This window comes from Scatophagus argus, chromosome 16 (assembly GCF_020382885.2).
Source record: "Scatophagus argus isolate fScaArg1 chromosome 16, fScaArg1.pri, whole genome shotgun sequence".
Taxonomy (NCBI): domain Eukaryota; kingdom Metazoa; phylum Chordata; class Actinopteri; family Scatophagidae; genus Scatophagus; species Scatophagus argus.
The window spans coordinates 18,604,293-18,619,697 of NC_058508.1; the positions used below are offsets into that span (position 1 = coordinate 18,604,293).

The 15,405-nt window shown below is 44.2% G+C and overlaps 1 protein-coding gene across 2 annotated transcripts in view; it reads left to right on the forward strand.

The window, feature by feature from the left end:
• Nucleotides 1–14,888, forward strand: part of gjc1 (gap junction protein gamma 1) — a 37,973-nt gene extending 23,085 nt beyond the window's left edge. The window contains exons 1-2 of one of the 2 annotated variants that reach the window (XM_046415604.1): nt 4,624–4,919; nt 11,430–14,888. In XM_046415604.1, the coding sequence (XP_046271560.1) occupies nt 11,484–12,947 (1,464 nt within the window). In that variant the 5' untranslated portion in view covers nt 4,624–4,919; nt 11,430–11,483 and the 3' untranslated portion in view covers nt 12,948–14,888. Of the gene's footprint in view, nt 1–4,623; nt 4,920–11,429 lie in introns of those variants that run through there. The other variant, XM_046415603.1, reaches the window with a different exon arrangement.
• The last annotated feature ends 517 nt before the right edge of the window (nt 14,889–15,405 follow it).

Here is a 15,405-nt window from a genome sequence, read left to right on the forward strand (position 1 = left end):
AAATACTGAGGCAGCCACAGCTACCCAATATGCAGAATAAATGTTGGCAATGTACATTCATGTAAAACATGAATATTTAAATATATTTAAGATGCAGATGAAGATCAGGCTTTCCCACTGACTCCACAATATCATTGTGCGAACAAGGGTGAAAGCGGAGGCAGCCAGACTTGAACCGTAGGCCTCCTGACCTGCTGTCAGATACTTGGCCAATGAATTACACCAGCGGAGGCAATGAGGCTGCATTACATCCAAACATTAAGTCTGATGAAACCCAAACCAAACAGCACAAAGTCCCCGTTGGCCTTCTCCGTGCTGGGCAGCGGGCCCATATTATATGTCTTTCTTTGGCTTCATAAACAACACAAAAATCTCGAAACAGCTCATTAAGTAAATATTGAATTCATATAATCCAGAGAGTTGGTTGTGAACATTCATACTGTCCAACGCCTGTTCCCAGTGACAAAACGTTGATTTGTTATCTCCTCACAGTTTACCCTGAGCTGCCTCTGAGACAGCTGCTCCTGTGACTCTGTCTATGAAATATGCAGACGAGGTCAAGAGGTTTGGTTACTGTTTGACTAAACATTAGAGCTGGGACAAGGCAGGAAATGTGACTTACGGCAAAGACCCCATTAAAATGTGTTTTTACTTTTTTATGTGATGTACTTCCTTTGAAACCTGAGGCGCAAAACCTAAATCACTCCGCTGACTCAGGTAATAGCATCAAGTTCACTTTGTCCTGACTGTAAAGATGGAAAGGTTTGATTCGTACATGTGCTGAATACCTCTAGTTAAAACAAGATGGATGGAACATAGCACTCAGTGGGTTACATTAACTTGATATCACGGGAGGAGGCGTTTGCAAAATTGTGCCATTAATGTTGGGTGCCTCGAAAAGTCTGCCAATAAAAAGCTGCCACTCAAACCCAACTTTGTGGTGGCGACGCTGGACAGTCCTGACTTCACTTGTTGATGAGGACTGCTCAAACACACTGTGCTGTCATCTGTATAGACGCACTATTTCCTAGAAATCTTCCCTGAAATCCCCATCTCATGATGACGCTGCTGCCTGAGGCTTGATGCACATTAATGGCAACCCCATCAGTCTGTAACAATAAATAGAGAAACTGCTGTAATGGCTGGAGTGGAAACATATTGGGAGGGGAAAAAAATGTCAAGATGATGTTTGAGGAATCTGTCACTCAAGTCTCTTCTTAAAAGTGCTTTGATGTTTACATGCACGACATGCTGTCAAATGAGCCAAATTAGTTTGGTTTATGCAGACATGCTGAAGGATTATATGAGTTCAGCCACCCCAATCTCCTCAATCCATCTGAGAGCAGCCTGTTTTCTGACATGCTGAAGTGTTCATATGTTTTGAAGGCTGCTTAAATGTGATCTGAATATCACATTTTTCAGGCAGAAGATTTACCAGACGCCAGTGTTGATATGTTGCTTCAAATGTCGAGCAGTGAAACTGTTGCTGTTGTGCTGAGGAGCAGTTTGAGTTTATGACTTGATCCTCATGAAGTCAAACTGCACTTTATGTATTTATGTGTGTACAGTGCATCCAGAGAATATTCACACCGCTTTGCTTTTTCCACATTTTGTTATGTCACAGTCTCATTCCAAAATGGATTAAATTAAATTTCTCCCTCAAAATTATACACAAAATACCTCATAATGAAAAAGTGAAACAAGTTTGCTTGAGTTTTTTTGCAAATTTATTAAAACTGAAAAACAAAAAATGCAACATGTGCTTAAGTATTCACATCTTTTGCCGTGACACTCAGAATTGAGCTCAGGTGCATCCTGTTTCCACTGATCATCCTTCAGAGGTTTCTTCACCTTGAGCTGAGTCCACCTGTGGTAAGTTCAGTTGATTGGGCATGAGTTGGAAAGGCACACATGAGTCTATATAAGCCCTCACAGTTGGCAGCGCGTGTCAGAGCACAAACCAAGCCATGAAGTCAAAGAAATTGTCTGTAGATCTCTGAGACAAGATTGTGTCAAGGCACAGATCTGGGGAAGGGTAGAGAAAGATTTCTGCTGCATTAAAGGTCCCAAAGAGCACAGTGGCTTCCATAAGTTTAGAAACACCAGGACTCTTCCTAGAGCTGGCCACCCAACTAAACTGAGTGATTGGGGTAGAAGGGCCTTAGTCAGGGAGGGCATTGCCCAACAGTGCCCAGTGGGCACTCTGACAGAGCTCCAGTGTTGCTCTGTGGAGAGGGGGAGAAGCTTCAAAAAGGAGACAGCACTCCACCAATCAGGCCTATATGGTAGACTGGCCAGATGAAAGCCATTACTCAGTAAAATGCAAGTGAAAGTCTGTCTGGAGTTTGCCAAAAGGCACCTGAAGGACTCTCAGACCACGAGAAACAAAATTCTCTGGTCTAACTCATATCATGACCCACTGACACAAATTCAAAGCCAAAACAAGATGATGTAGCACTTATACTGCATTCAAATAAGTTTACCTCCACTATTTGTCACCTTTTTGTACCTGCAATCTGGCACTACTCTCTATCTCATCTCTACGAGCATCAGTTGCTTAAAACTCTACATAAATAATGTGATGCTTTGAAGAGTTCAAACGAGAGGGATAATTTCTTTTGGAGCAGCCAACATGTCAGGCTTCTCAAGCTTGTTAAGAAAGTGCTCCATAAAGCACATGAAAAGGAGATGAGGACTTCAAATTATTCAAGGTTATCAACAAAAAAAAAGACATTTCACCACTTATCGACTTCACATTCATGGAAAAAAAACAGCAAAATTGCGACAGCTGCACATTAAAGAGCCACACATTTGACAGAAGCTGCGGCCTTTGAGCGACGTGATATGAATTTAAAGGGGATTTATGCCCGCTGATTTCTCAGCACATGATCTGTGAAATTTGGAGATAGCGATTGGACTGCTCAGAAGACAGATAAGAAAAGAGGCTGAGATAGCGTGCAGTCGTAATTTGAGCAACCAACCACTGGCGAGTGGATTTAGACAATATCAAACGAACATCTTTTATTGTTCGGAGTGTTGCCCGATAATGACTGCATGTGAGGGCATTTGGGAGGGAGCAGAGTGAGTGAGAAGGGCATACAGAGGCTAAAAGTGATGGGGAGGATTATGACCATGTGTCCATACTTCTGTAAGCAGAAACTACTCCGTCTGTGGCAGACATAAAATGTTTAGCACCCGAGTGGCCTGGGTTAGCTGATTATTTGGATATTTCCCATCTTTTATCTCAGAAAGTTCACGTTGTCCTCTTCGTGACTTTGCTAACAGCTTTCTTGATGAACTTGTGTTGTTAGATTTTTCTGAGTTGGCAGCTTATTGGCCTTCTTTTAGAGACCCAAATCCACTGGCAATCATAACATGCAGCATGTTGGGCATCAATTATTTGTTGTACTTTGACACATTAGCCCTGGAATGAAATTCATTGCCAATGGTCCCAACAGTGCTGAAAATATAACCCAAATGATGCTGTATTTTTGAGGCAAAATACTGAATATTTAGTTTAAAAGATTTTTTTTCCACTCAAACGTTTTCACATGAACACCGAACTCATTCTGATCGTGATAAAGATCTCTTAAACTTAGCTTTATGGTTGGAACTAAGATGTGTCCTTCACTGAGCAAGATTTCATAACTGAGTCCACCACCACGCCAGGACAGACGCTAACATCAGTAGGCTAACATGTTCTCAATGATCAGTGTGTTAGCATGCTAATATTTACTGATTAGCACTAAACACAACATCCTGTACAGCTGATGGGTACGTCGGTTTCTGCAGGAATTTAGTCACAAGCCAAAGTATATCACAAATCAACAATTTTAGCTGATGATGATTTATTACGGTTCTGACGGCAACATCAATGTGTGAACCAAATTTTCAGGGCGAAAATCCAAACACTATTGAGTCATTTTGCTGAAAAACACAAATGTCATGGTGGCAGGAGAGGAAAACTGACGACATTGTTGGCAAGGGGCCGACATTGCCATCTTTAGAATATGCTTGTAAATGCACTCTGGTGATCAATCTCTGGAAAGCCGAGATCAGCCTATATATTCGACTCTAAGGCATGTTTCCCATAAACCCCATTTCTTTGTTTGTATGGAGACTAAAAATTGTCTCAGTGATGTTTTTATCCTTCGTTTGTTTCCTGTCATGTTCTACCAACACATGGTCACGAGGTCAGTTCTTCAATTCAACATACACGATTGTTTTTATTTATTTCTTTTTGCTAACCAATCACAAAGACATTAAAAAAAAAAGTCATTTAAGATCTCTTGGTCTTAAAAGGCTCCATGTTGCACCTTTGAAATTGTTCCCCAAGATGCACATCAGGAGAGTTATGAAAGCAAGGAGGCCGGATTTCTAACTGACCCCTTCCGGAGAGCCTCACCCTGTCGTGATCCTCTCCGATATGCCAGAGGTCTCACACAGTCAAAAAGCCCCCCAACTGCCCTCCAAGGGGTATTAAAACCCCACCACCACCTCCTCCTCCTCCTCATCACCACCACACAAACACCCACCCATCCCCACCCCCAACCATGACCCAGTTTGGGAGGTGGGGGGGGGTAAGTGAGGACCATATAGTGAGTACCACAGGGAGAGAGGCGAGATGCTCTGCCTCCCTCATTCCTCTCCCTTTCAGGAAGAGCTCACACTTGGTTAAGCACACACACTGAAGCTCTCCAGCAGAGAGCGGCCGCGGAGACGTGCGTTTTGTTTTCGGCTTTTTTTTGTTGTTGTTGTTGTCGGGATGCCGTCGTTGATTTTAGGTCGGGGCTGTTTGATGTCAGCCAAGGTTAAGGTGTGTGTAGAGGAGGCTAAGTGAGACGAGGAGACAGAGATGAGGGGCCTCAGGTTGAGAGAGAGAGGACACAGCACCTGGCATCTGGGAGAGAAGGAGTAGAGTGAGTACGCTGCTTTGCTTTGCTGCTTGTTTGTCGTCTTCCTGTGCCTTGTTTGTTTTTTATTTATCCGTTTAAAAGTGACTTTAAGCGATAACAGTGGAAATGGTCCTTGATTTGTAACTGATTGGGTCCACGGGGAAGCCAAAACTGAGAACTCCTGACCAAAGGACAAATATTTACAAAGTCTGGTGACAGTGGGACGTCTTTCTGAACTTGTTCATCCTCTTTATCGTAAGCTATAAAAAGATAATTGACGTGCTTTCCTTCCCACCGTGAATGTGAGAGAAAGGCACAGATGCACACAGAGAGGCTGCTCCCGCCTCAGAGATTCATCCTGTAACATATGGAACCGGTTTACCGTCGCGTTTCTTCCCTTCGGACACTGTTAATGAGGGAATTTTTAGTTTCCCACGAATACAGAGGGAGAAATGCTCCTTCAGAACCCACCCACCTCCCCCTCCTGCGAAATGAAGAAGAATAGCTCATTCATCCATCTCAGAGAAGACTTCCTCATCTCCAGAGTCTCTCACAGGCCGAAGTTCACGTCTGACCTCGCAACAAAAATGTTCAGCAGTTTCTATTTTTGTCCCTCGCCAGCGAGGTTTTCTGATTTGGACCCCTTTATGTCTTCTGCTACATGTTTTACGTGCGAGAGGCCCAAACTGGGACGCGCTGTCTACTCAACCCTTTGGAATCTGTAGTTTATTTGTGTTTCGTGGCCACATGCTTTGATCAAGTAAGTTTCATGTGCGTGTTTTGTGTGTGTCCGTAAATACATGCACCATACAACCTGGTAGAGATTAGCTTATGAAATGGATGTGATGAACAGCTCTGATGGCCTGCTGTGTGGGTCAAGTCAATGCAAAGTCACCCTTGGCATGCGTGTTTTTAATCACTTCAAGGAGTCTTTTGAACAAAGTTGCAGCTCAGAAAAAAAGAAAAAGCGCAGACAACCAGAAAGTGTTGATAAGAAATTCATTTTTAGCTATGCTGGATTTTTTGGGGGAGGGATGGAGGGGGGCTGATTTGAATATCTCTGAGTGCCTAACAAAGGAGCTTATCCGGTGCCTTCAGAGTAGAAAAAGAGAACCACAATATAAGAAACCCCCCTGTGCTTTTTAAACCAAGCGTTCGCCGGCGGTCAGTCTCCCACAGCGCTGTTACAGTGGTTATCTCTGCTCATATTGTGAATTCACTGATAACATTTTTATGGCATAAATCTGTAAGTTTTATGTGGGGCCCCTCAGCATAAAAACAACCACGATTTAACCCACATATAACGATCCGGGGGGGTTGGAGGTAGGGGGGGTTATCATGGACAGATGTCTGGCCAGCTACTGTGTGGGCAGATTAGTTTGATCTGTGCAGAGTGTGTGCATGTGTGTGTGTGTTTATGTGTGTGGGACAAGGTGGAGGCCCAGAGGGGCAGCAGCCGGCACAGCAGAGGAAGAGGACAGTGTGGCAAGTGACCCTCGAAAAAGGACAGTTGAGAAACGGCAACCCCAAAACAACATGTCCCGGTCATTCCTCTTGTAGTTTTCTGATGCTTTCACTGTTTGCTGTTCAAAGCGCATAATACGAGCCGTCCGGTGAATCGCTCCACTGTGAAATTAACTTTAATGAGATAAGATTACAGACACCAACATCATCCATACATCCCTTGGGGTTATCCTGATATGAAACTCGGTTAATTTACGCATTTATTTCTTGATGGCTGTGCTTTAAAAGAAGCTCACAGACTCTCATAGCAGTTAAATATTAGCTACATTATCAGTTTTTCACAGTAAAGGTACTTGGACATGAGAATCGGTTTAATAACAGTTTAAAAAACCACCACACTCAGTTTGCGTCGTACTTCTGTAGGTGTCTGATTTTTATTACTGAATGCTGAAGGGCTTCATGTAAAATTCAATAGTCTTTTAAATGGACGCTTTGCAGACAAAACGGAGCAAAAGGCAGCAGATCAGCAGGATCAGAGCTAAATCAATATTGTTTGGAGAAAGCACTGACAGCTTCTCTTCTGGCTCTGCCTTCAGATATTTGACAGTCACTTTTAAATCACTAGGAGAGATCTAATTCATAAGTAGCATGAGGAAGGAGACTGAAGAAGTGTTCGCTACAAGCCTGTTGTGACATCACAGGCGTTAAAGTGTGTATGTGCTGTGAGCTGAACGAACGAGTTCTGCGAGAGGCTGGCCGAGATGCAGAGACAAAATAATACAAAAAATAACAAGGAAATTATTCAATGTCTGCACACAAAGCATTCATTAATGCAACCAGCAGTACTCGTTTTACATAGGAGTTTGATAGTGGGTGGATATACACTGGACAGCCTCGGGACAGTTCATCCAGAGGATAATAAATCTACCTTACATACACTCATTAGAGCTTTTTTCTATCATTTACATTGTGTTCATTATCTAAACTGCCTTTGGCCTGTGTTCATTAATTTGAATAATGCCTTGTGTGTGTATGTGTGTGTTTATACATGGATCTGCATATATCAAAGCAAAGCAGGAATATGTAATATGTAGACAAACGGATAATTTTAATTTTAAACTCTTGTATTAGCAATACAGGGTTTTTTGTTTTTTTTTAAAAAAAAAACTGTTTATTTACAGTCCAACACGCAGCGATTCAGAATAAGCTTTTCCCCTCCGGGCATCTGGATGCTTACGTCTGTCCTCTGTTCTCTGTCCATCCGCAGCCTTTTCTGCCACTTTGTCTTCTGCGAATCCTTTTGTATTGCACATTAGCATAATTGCACTTGAGCTTGTGCAAAAATTTTTCAGTTGTCCGTGGCATCTGTACATTTTATGTTTTCAGAGACTGAGAAATTGCCACGTACACCTACACAATTGGCAGATATGCACAGTTTAATACTCATAGGTTTATATTTTTTTACATTTGAATTTTTGTCTTTATTCAAATTCTTATTTTTTTTAACTCTTATTGTAATTATCATTCCCACGGGCATGTGACAAATAAAACCTTTGAATCTTGCATCAATGAACCATGCTGCATTAATGCAGAATGAATAAAGAAAATGCCAGAAATGAAGTACCAATGTGTTGAATAGATCGTAAAAGTACTTTATTGCTTGTTTGCTAGTTTGTCATTTTGTATTTTTATACATCATGACAAACATTTCTCATCCCACAAGACGCCGCTTAATGTCAAAACTCTATATACATGAAAAACAAATGCACACCTGTGTTTGTTTATGTGCAAAATTTCAAATATGCGTTACGTAAGAAAGAGAAGAGTTGCGAGAACCCTTCAGTTTGTTCTCATGGCTTTCCCCCGTGTTGTGTGTTTGAATATAACACTTGTGGCACCACGACCTGGCACACCTGTTACGCACCTCCACCTGTTGCTGCACAGGGCTCCCCTCGATGATGCAAGCAGTTACACAACTACTACAACCCTCCTCCACCTGCAGTGGTCTCCTGCACAGTTCGGGGGTTTGTCCCGTGGTGGGCTCATTCCCCTGGTGTCCCTCCCGAGTCCACGGCCCTCCAGCTGGAGCGCTGTGCCCACATGATGAGTCACTCCCATGAAAACGGAGCACCTCAGCTAACCCCAGTGCAGTGTCCCTCATACTCATGTTGTTTTCATGGACAGGGACATTGTGGCTCTACTCTGCATGCTTTTTGAGGCTGTTGCACGTGTGTGTCTGCCTGTGTCTTTGTACTATATCTGGACGTGAGTCCCATGGGATGAAAGCCAGCGACTGAGGGGGATCCCTCCAGTGACGCTAACCATAATTTTAAGTGTCTGTTTGAATCGGCTCGTGAGGTCATGATGTGGAGAGCTGACCCCTCAGGAACTGAGCTTGTTGACCTTTGACCTTGTACTGTTCTGGAAGGGCCATGGCCAATGTCGCGGGCTCAGATGTATCAGAGAGACTGATAGTTTGATGACCCATCATTACATTAGTCATGACCTTCTGGGCTGATGGCTACAGAGCCATTGATCCTGAAAGTTATTCCCTTTCAAAGCTCATTAGTGGTGTCCTGTTATATAAAATCACTGTGAGATTACACTTGTTTCCTGTTCTTTGACTTTAGAACTAAAGTCTGGTGTGTTTTTTGATGTTTTCGTGTGTGACACGATTTCCACCAATTTGCTGTTCATGGTTTGTATCAGAATAACAGACAGAAAGCCTGCTTGCTGTGTCTGTGCGGTGCTATTCAGGAGGCTGACTCACCTCAGTAACTTAATGCACAGAGTCAGCTTCTTACCCCTAACTGCCCCACTAGCTCCTGCAGACATAAATTGGATGAGAAGGCAAAATGCCAGGTTATATGTGGCTGAGGCAGCATAGGAGGCTCCAGCCCAGGCAGCCGTGTGCCTGGGCTGGAGCCTCTCTCCTGGTCAGGTGGTGGTGTGACAGTTCCTGATGCACAAAATACCAACGAGCTCTACAAAGTAAACACAAGCATTCATCAAAGGACACACTGATGGTCCTCCTCGTCTTGTGAATGTGCTAGGATTGTTTTCAGGCTGGGTCTCCAGCTACAAACGTGTGTTTACCTTGTCTGTGTCATCAGACCAAAATTTGACTTTTTTTGAAAACTAATTGGCAAAACAATTTGGCAAAACACCTCTGACCCCTGTCGGCCGGTCAGTCGAGTTAGTATGTTTTAATTACTCAAGTGGCTGCAAAATTCTAAATAAAGCTGTTCCCGAATGAAACATAACAGGATGGTACTGGACAACCACATTTGATATAACCGATTTATTTAATATTAAAATATCTATACAAAACATACTGTGTAAAAAAAAAAAAAGCACAAAATTTCCTTAAATTACCTGAAAAGTTGCTGCTATGAAATAAAATAAAAAGACAAATATGGTATGCAGAAGGAAAAATAAAAACCAGAAGAAACACTAATAATGATCCGTCTTTTGGTCCAACACATTACACAGCAGAATAGCTTTACACTGAATCAAAACAGTTTAACTTTTGCACCAGCTGTTTGTCTGTGTGTGAATTTGGGATCTTATTATCTAAAGGACAACAGTGGAGCCCAGTAAGAGTTATGTAAAGACATGTAATGATGTAATGTGGGAAAAGTCAGACAGAGCTCGACCACAGAAGGACACCACCATGACTCTGTGCGCTTGTGGCAACCTCTCGCTCGGCTTCGGCCATTTGCTGCTTACTCATACATGTCGGTCACAGACGCTCACAGTTAGCGCTCTCACATGGACTTCACTGCTTAGTCTGACTGCAGGATTGAATGCACTTCAGGCCTCTTACTCTATGCCTGTAATATGGGTCCTGGAGAGTGTATGTGCCCTTAAAGGATTCCTCACATCTACCTCCTGTGTTCCCACTCTTGTCCTTATATGGTCAGAATGATCAATATGACACATGTTTCATCGCAAGCCTTCTTCAAAACATTCTCGCCCTCTCTGGAGACACAAAGCAGAGGGGCTGGGAGCTCCTGCTCGTCTCCTCCAGAGAAATTCCCGCTCTCGCTGCAGCTCCAGCTCACTCCGACTAAGCTCTCAACCTGCTTGGTAAGGATATCGCCCCCGGAAGCCCTATAAACCCCAAGCTAAGCTAGTATTCATGGTTGGATTTTCCTCTCAGTCTAGCTGACAATAAGCCATGCGCTACTGCGGCTTCATAAGAGGGAAAGTTCTGTGGAGGTGTCATACTCGTCTGCCAAAGCTGCCCTGAGGGACAGCAGTGTTCGGGTTCAGCTCCACCGCCTGAGCTAATGTGGGTCTGCTGTCTGATTCCCCGCTCCAACGGCTTGTGCCCGGCCACCTGCTGATTCTGCTGGTTTGGATGGACTGCCTGGAGCCCAGATCTAACCTACATAGGCAACATGTCCCTCTTCCTAAACTGTGGTCAAATGCGCGCACACACACACACACAGAACAGCACAGCACAATGCCATTTACCTCTCAACCAGAACAAACCAGCCAAGTTAATACAATCCTGAAAACTGCACCTCACACAGAAGAAGGCTCACTAAGAGGATTTATTTCTTCAAAAAGAGATAGTCTGTTAAATAAAGTGTGTGTGTGTGTGTGTGTGCATTTGATGATAGCACATTCCCTATTTGGATTATTTCGTCTCCTTCTCAGTGCTGCTTGATGGTATTTTTTAATACTGATATCCTCTTTCCACCCTGTTTGGTCTTCTAATTCCCTAAAAAGCTTGAACTTGACAGCAACCTCACTGTGGCTCAGAGCTCCAAATTCAGTGTGTGTGTGTGTGTGTGTATTTGTGCTGCAAGAAGCAACAGATCAAATTAAGGATATATTGATTGCCTGAGCTCAGAGAGGAGCACTTATTTTAATTAAAGCAATTATTGTGTCACGGCTTTTTCACATTTTACCCCCGAACATTTCCACAAGGATTAAGAGTCTCACTAGAAAAATCTTCCTGCTTTCTTTGATCACGTTTTAAAATTTACATTTATTCTGAACTCTCTCTCTTCTTTTCTCTCTCTCTCTTCTCCCCCATCCCTCCTGCTTTACTCTCTCCAGAGTCTGTGAACAGGTGAGAGAGGGACACTGTCTGCCCCACTGTCCAGCGACACCATGAGCTGGAGCTTCCTCACGCGGCTGCTGGAGGAGATCCACAACCACTCCACCTTCGTGGGGAAGCTGTGGCTCACCGTGCTCATCGTCTTCCGCATCGTTCTCACTGCCGTTGGGGGAGAGTCCATCTACTATGACGAGCAGAGCAAGTTTGTGTGCAACTCGGGCCAGCCGGGCTGCGAGAATGTCTGCTATGACGCCTTTGCCCCTCTATCTCACGTCCGCTTCTGGGTCTTTCAGATTATTTTGGTGGCAATGCCTTCTCTCATGTACATGGGCTATGCTGTCAACAAGATCGCACGATTAGATGAAGCCAAAGGAGGAGGTGGTTCTGCTGCAGTTAGATCGACAGGAGGGGGTTACACACACAGGAAGCCCAGGAAAATTTGCTTCGGAGCACGGCAGCATCGGGGCATCGAGGAAACCGAGGAGGACCAGGAGGATGATCCCATGATCTATGAGGTGCCAGAGATTGAGCCCCCCAAAAGGCCTCGGGATCCACTGCAGCCCACACCCAGACCCAAAGTCCGGCACGATGGGCGCAAGCGTATCCGAGATGAGGGGCTCATGCGGGTCTACGTTTTGCAGCTGGTGACTCGCACAGTGCTGGAAGCAGGGTTCCTTGCAGGCCAGTATTTGCTGTACGGGTTTCGCGTGACGCCTGTTTTTGTGTGCTCGGGGAAACCTTGTCCCCACAGTGTAGACTGCTTTGTGTCACGGCCTACAGAGAAGACCATCTTCCTCCGCATCATGTACGGCGTGACTGTCCTTTGCCTCACGCTCAACATTTGGGAGATGCTTCATTTGGGGATTGGCTCCATCTGTGACATTCTTCGACGTCGGCGCTGCCCACCTCAGGAGGATGAGTACCAGTTAGGCTTGCTGGGCACTAATGGGGTTGTGGAGGGGTCAGTAGCGGGAACGGGGCCTGAGGCAGGGTCTGAGGGAGGGGTGGGTGGAGACGGGGCTGCTGATTATGTAGGTTACCCCTTTTCATGGAACACCCCATCAGCTCCGCCTGGCTACAACATTGTGGTAAAGCCAGAGCAGATGCCCTACACGGACCTTAGCAACGCTAAGATGGCGTGCAAGCAGAACCGGGCAAACATTGCCCAAGAGGAGCAGCAGCAATTTGGTAGCAACGAAGATAACTTTCCCACTGGAGGCGAGGCCCGCGTGGCTTTGAACAAAGACATGATCCAGCAAGCTCATGAGCAGCTGGAGGCGGCCATCCAGGCCTACAGTCAGCAGCACCGGGCAGAGGTGCAGCTTGGGGACAACCAGGACGACAAGCCCCAAAGCAACATCATCCAGGCCCAACCGCAGCCACAGCCTCAGCCTCAGCCTCAGAAAGAGCGCAAGCATAGATTCAAGCACGGGAAAGGAGGCAGCAGTGGAGGAGGCAGCAGCAGCAACAGCAGCAGCAGCAAATCAGGAGAGGGAAAGCCCTCAGTATGGATTTAACCCCTGAAACAGTGACAGGTATTGAAGCCATGTATATATTAGAGATTGGATGACAAGCTGTTGCAAACTTCCTTGGATATTTAAACACCGCTGTGCCTTAAAGAATCCTGCAAGCTGGAGAAGATGTGTGTTTGTGTGCTAAGGTGTGTAACAAAAACGTGATGTTGCAGCTGACAGTTTGTTTTGTCTGGGCTATCACTGTCTAACTTGAAACATCACACCACAACACAAACCGTAATAGGCCACAGTCTGTCGTTTACATGTCTCGTTCTCCTCGAGTCCTAAAGCAGATTATTGACCTCTGATGTCTTCCCGATCAGGGATTTGAACTTTGGAATATTACTGAATGATAATTAGTTCTGTCGCGAATCAGCTTGATCCCCGATTTGGCTTAGCTCATTTTCCGGCCGCGCCTCGGCAAAGACGCCGTCTCCATTAATACATCCTAATTCTTGGGACATTGTTCAAAATGAAGTATCATCACAATGCAAAGGCAAAGGGATGCCATGTCATCACTATGCCGTGGCAAGCTAAAGCTATGACTTCGTACTGTAATGACGTTACAGAGGAACGTCGTAACAATGTAGATGCAATAAAATGAAGCATAATTCAGTGGCAACACCTAAAACAGTGACTTCGTAACGCAACACCGTCCTGAAGGCTGCGTCCTGTCGGTCAATTTCTCTCTGCTTTTTCTCCGGTGTCGATCGCAGTTTCGAGTAGCTGTGACTTTGGTGTGTTTGTACGTGTTTCCTGTGTTTTTTAATGTGTGCTACACCAGCTGCTGATCAGAAACCAGTGAGAACAGCAGGTGGCTTTTTGATCCAGTCTACATATGAACTTTCCTGAGAGAAAACAAAATGTTCTTTTTAAAAAGGTGCATAAACAATCCAGTTCTTACTCTTCAGCTTCTCTCTCTCTCTGGCTCTTCACGGCTGTTTAGCAAAGCTGCTCAGCACTCCTCTGGAGTGCCTTGTGGTTGACTGCCCCCTGGTGGTACCTCCTACATGGTTTCCTTTATTGGGGAGTAGAAAGCAGTTGCCAATGCTACCTGCATCCAGCAACACCTTAACCAGCTGTAGTGTTCCTTTTCTAATGACAAGCCTTGTGTCAGTCGAGTCTTCCCAGCGCTACACATTCAGTGTTCAATGCACAAAGCTGCAATATCACCACGTTGTAATGGAAAAGGTTTAAAGCCATTACTATAACATATAGTGAGACCAAACACTGTTTGTGTGATGCAAGTGTCAGTGCCAAGATTTTATGCTAGGCTGTCGTGAAGCCTGGTTGTTTGTAGCTTTGGAATACTGTGGCCATGCTACTCCAGTTGTACAAAAATGCCTACATGAGACCAACCCTTTTGTAAAAGTCACTTCTTTTTTATTGTATTACAGTGTGTGTATTGCTTTTGGGGATTTAAAATAAGAAACTTTGAGCCAGTGTTTTGTATGAAAACATTTTTTTAATTAAAAGTTTTTGTAAAATAAAAAAAAGAAAGTGAGTTCTTATTAAAAAAAAACTGATTAGTTGTATGGATATTTATGGTTATTGTGTTTTAAATTGCCTTCCAACTGTAAAAAAAAAAAAAAAAGTGAAATATGACATAATATATTTTTATAATATGTCTGCTACAGTGACTTAATGATGTAAAGAAGAAAAGCCAGACTTTTCCTTGTGTGTTACAGTATTAGTATTTCATATGTGTTTTAATAAACAATGTTACTCCTTTTACAACTTTGCTCTGATATCCGCTGAACAGTCGTGTGTGGAAACAAACGGGCTGATGGAATCAGTTTGGAAAAGGACATAAAGTGCCAAATTAATCAAATCATTCCCAGCTTTGCCCCACAGTGGCTTTCAAAACAAGACAAGATGCTTTGATGGCAAAATGGGTGCGGGGTGCAAACCTGAAGAGAACATTATGTAACCTGTGTGATATTGAATGGCAAATCATCGAAAATCCAGACTTGACTCCTTTTATGTAAACACAGTGAACAATACAGTAGGATGTTCGGTTTTGTTCATTAAGCCTGGTCGGCGAGCCTGCCCGCAGAGAGTCATAATTCTCCAAAAGTACTCCAGTCAGTTGCAGTGATTGACACTGGCTCCACTGATGCTGGTCTGTCGCCAATAAGCCACAAGTGATTTAGAGTTTTCCCAGTCAGTGTCAGTCTCTCTTCCTCCCATCAGGCCTCATTAAGTTCTTCCTCAGTGAGCGAAGACTCTCCGCTAAAGTATTTACTGCTTCTTTGACGAGGAGGAAACAAACTGAAAGCAGCTGGTGATTCTTTGCAGTTGGAGCCAGCTGGGGCCACTAGAGGGCGACTTTCTCGTCAAAGGAGTCAAGACCCCATCTGCTCAGAGTCTGCATGACTGGCAGCTTGGCCTTACATCTCCAAAACTATTCTAGGTTTCTTGGCTCAGACTTGTCTGTTTTCAGTGGAAAGTAAGGAACTCG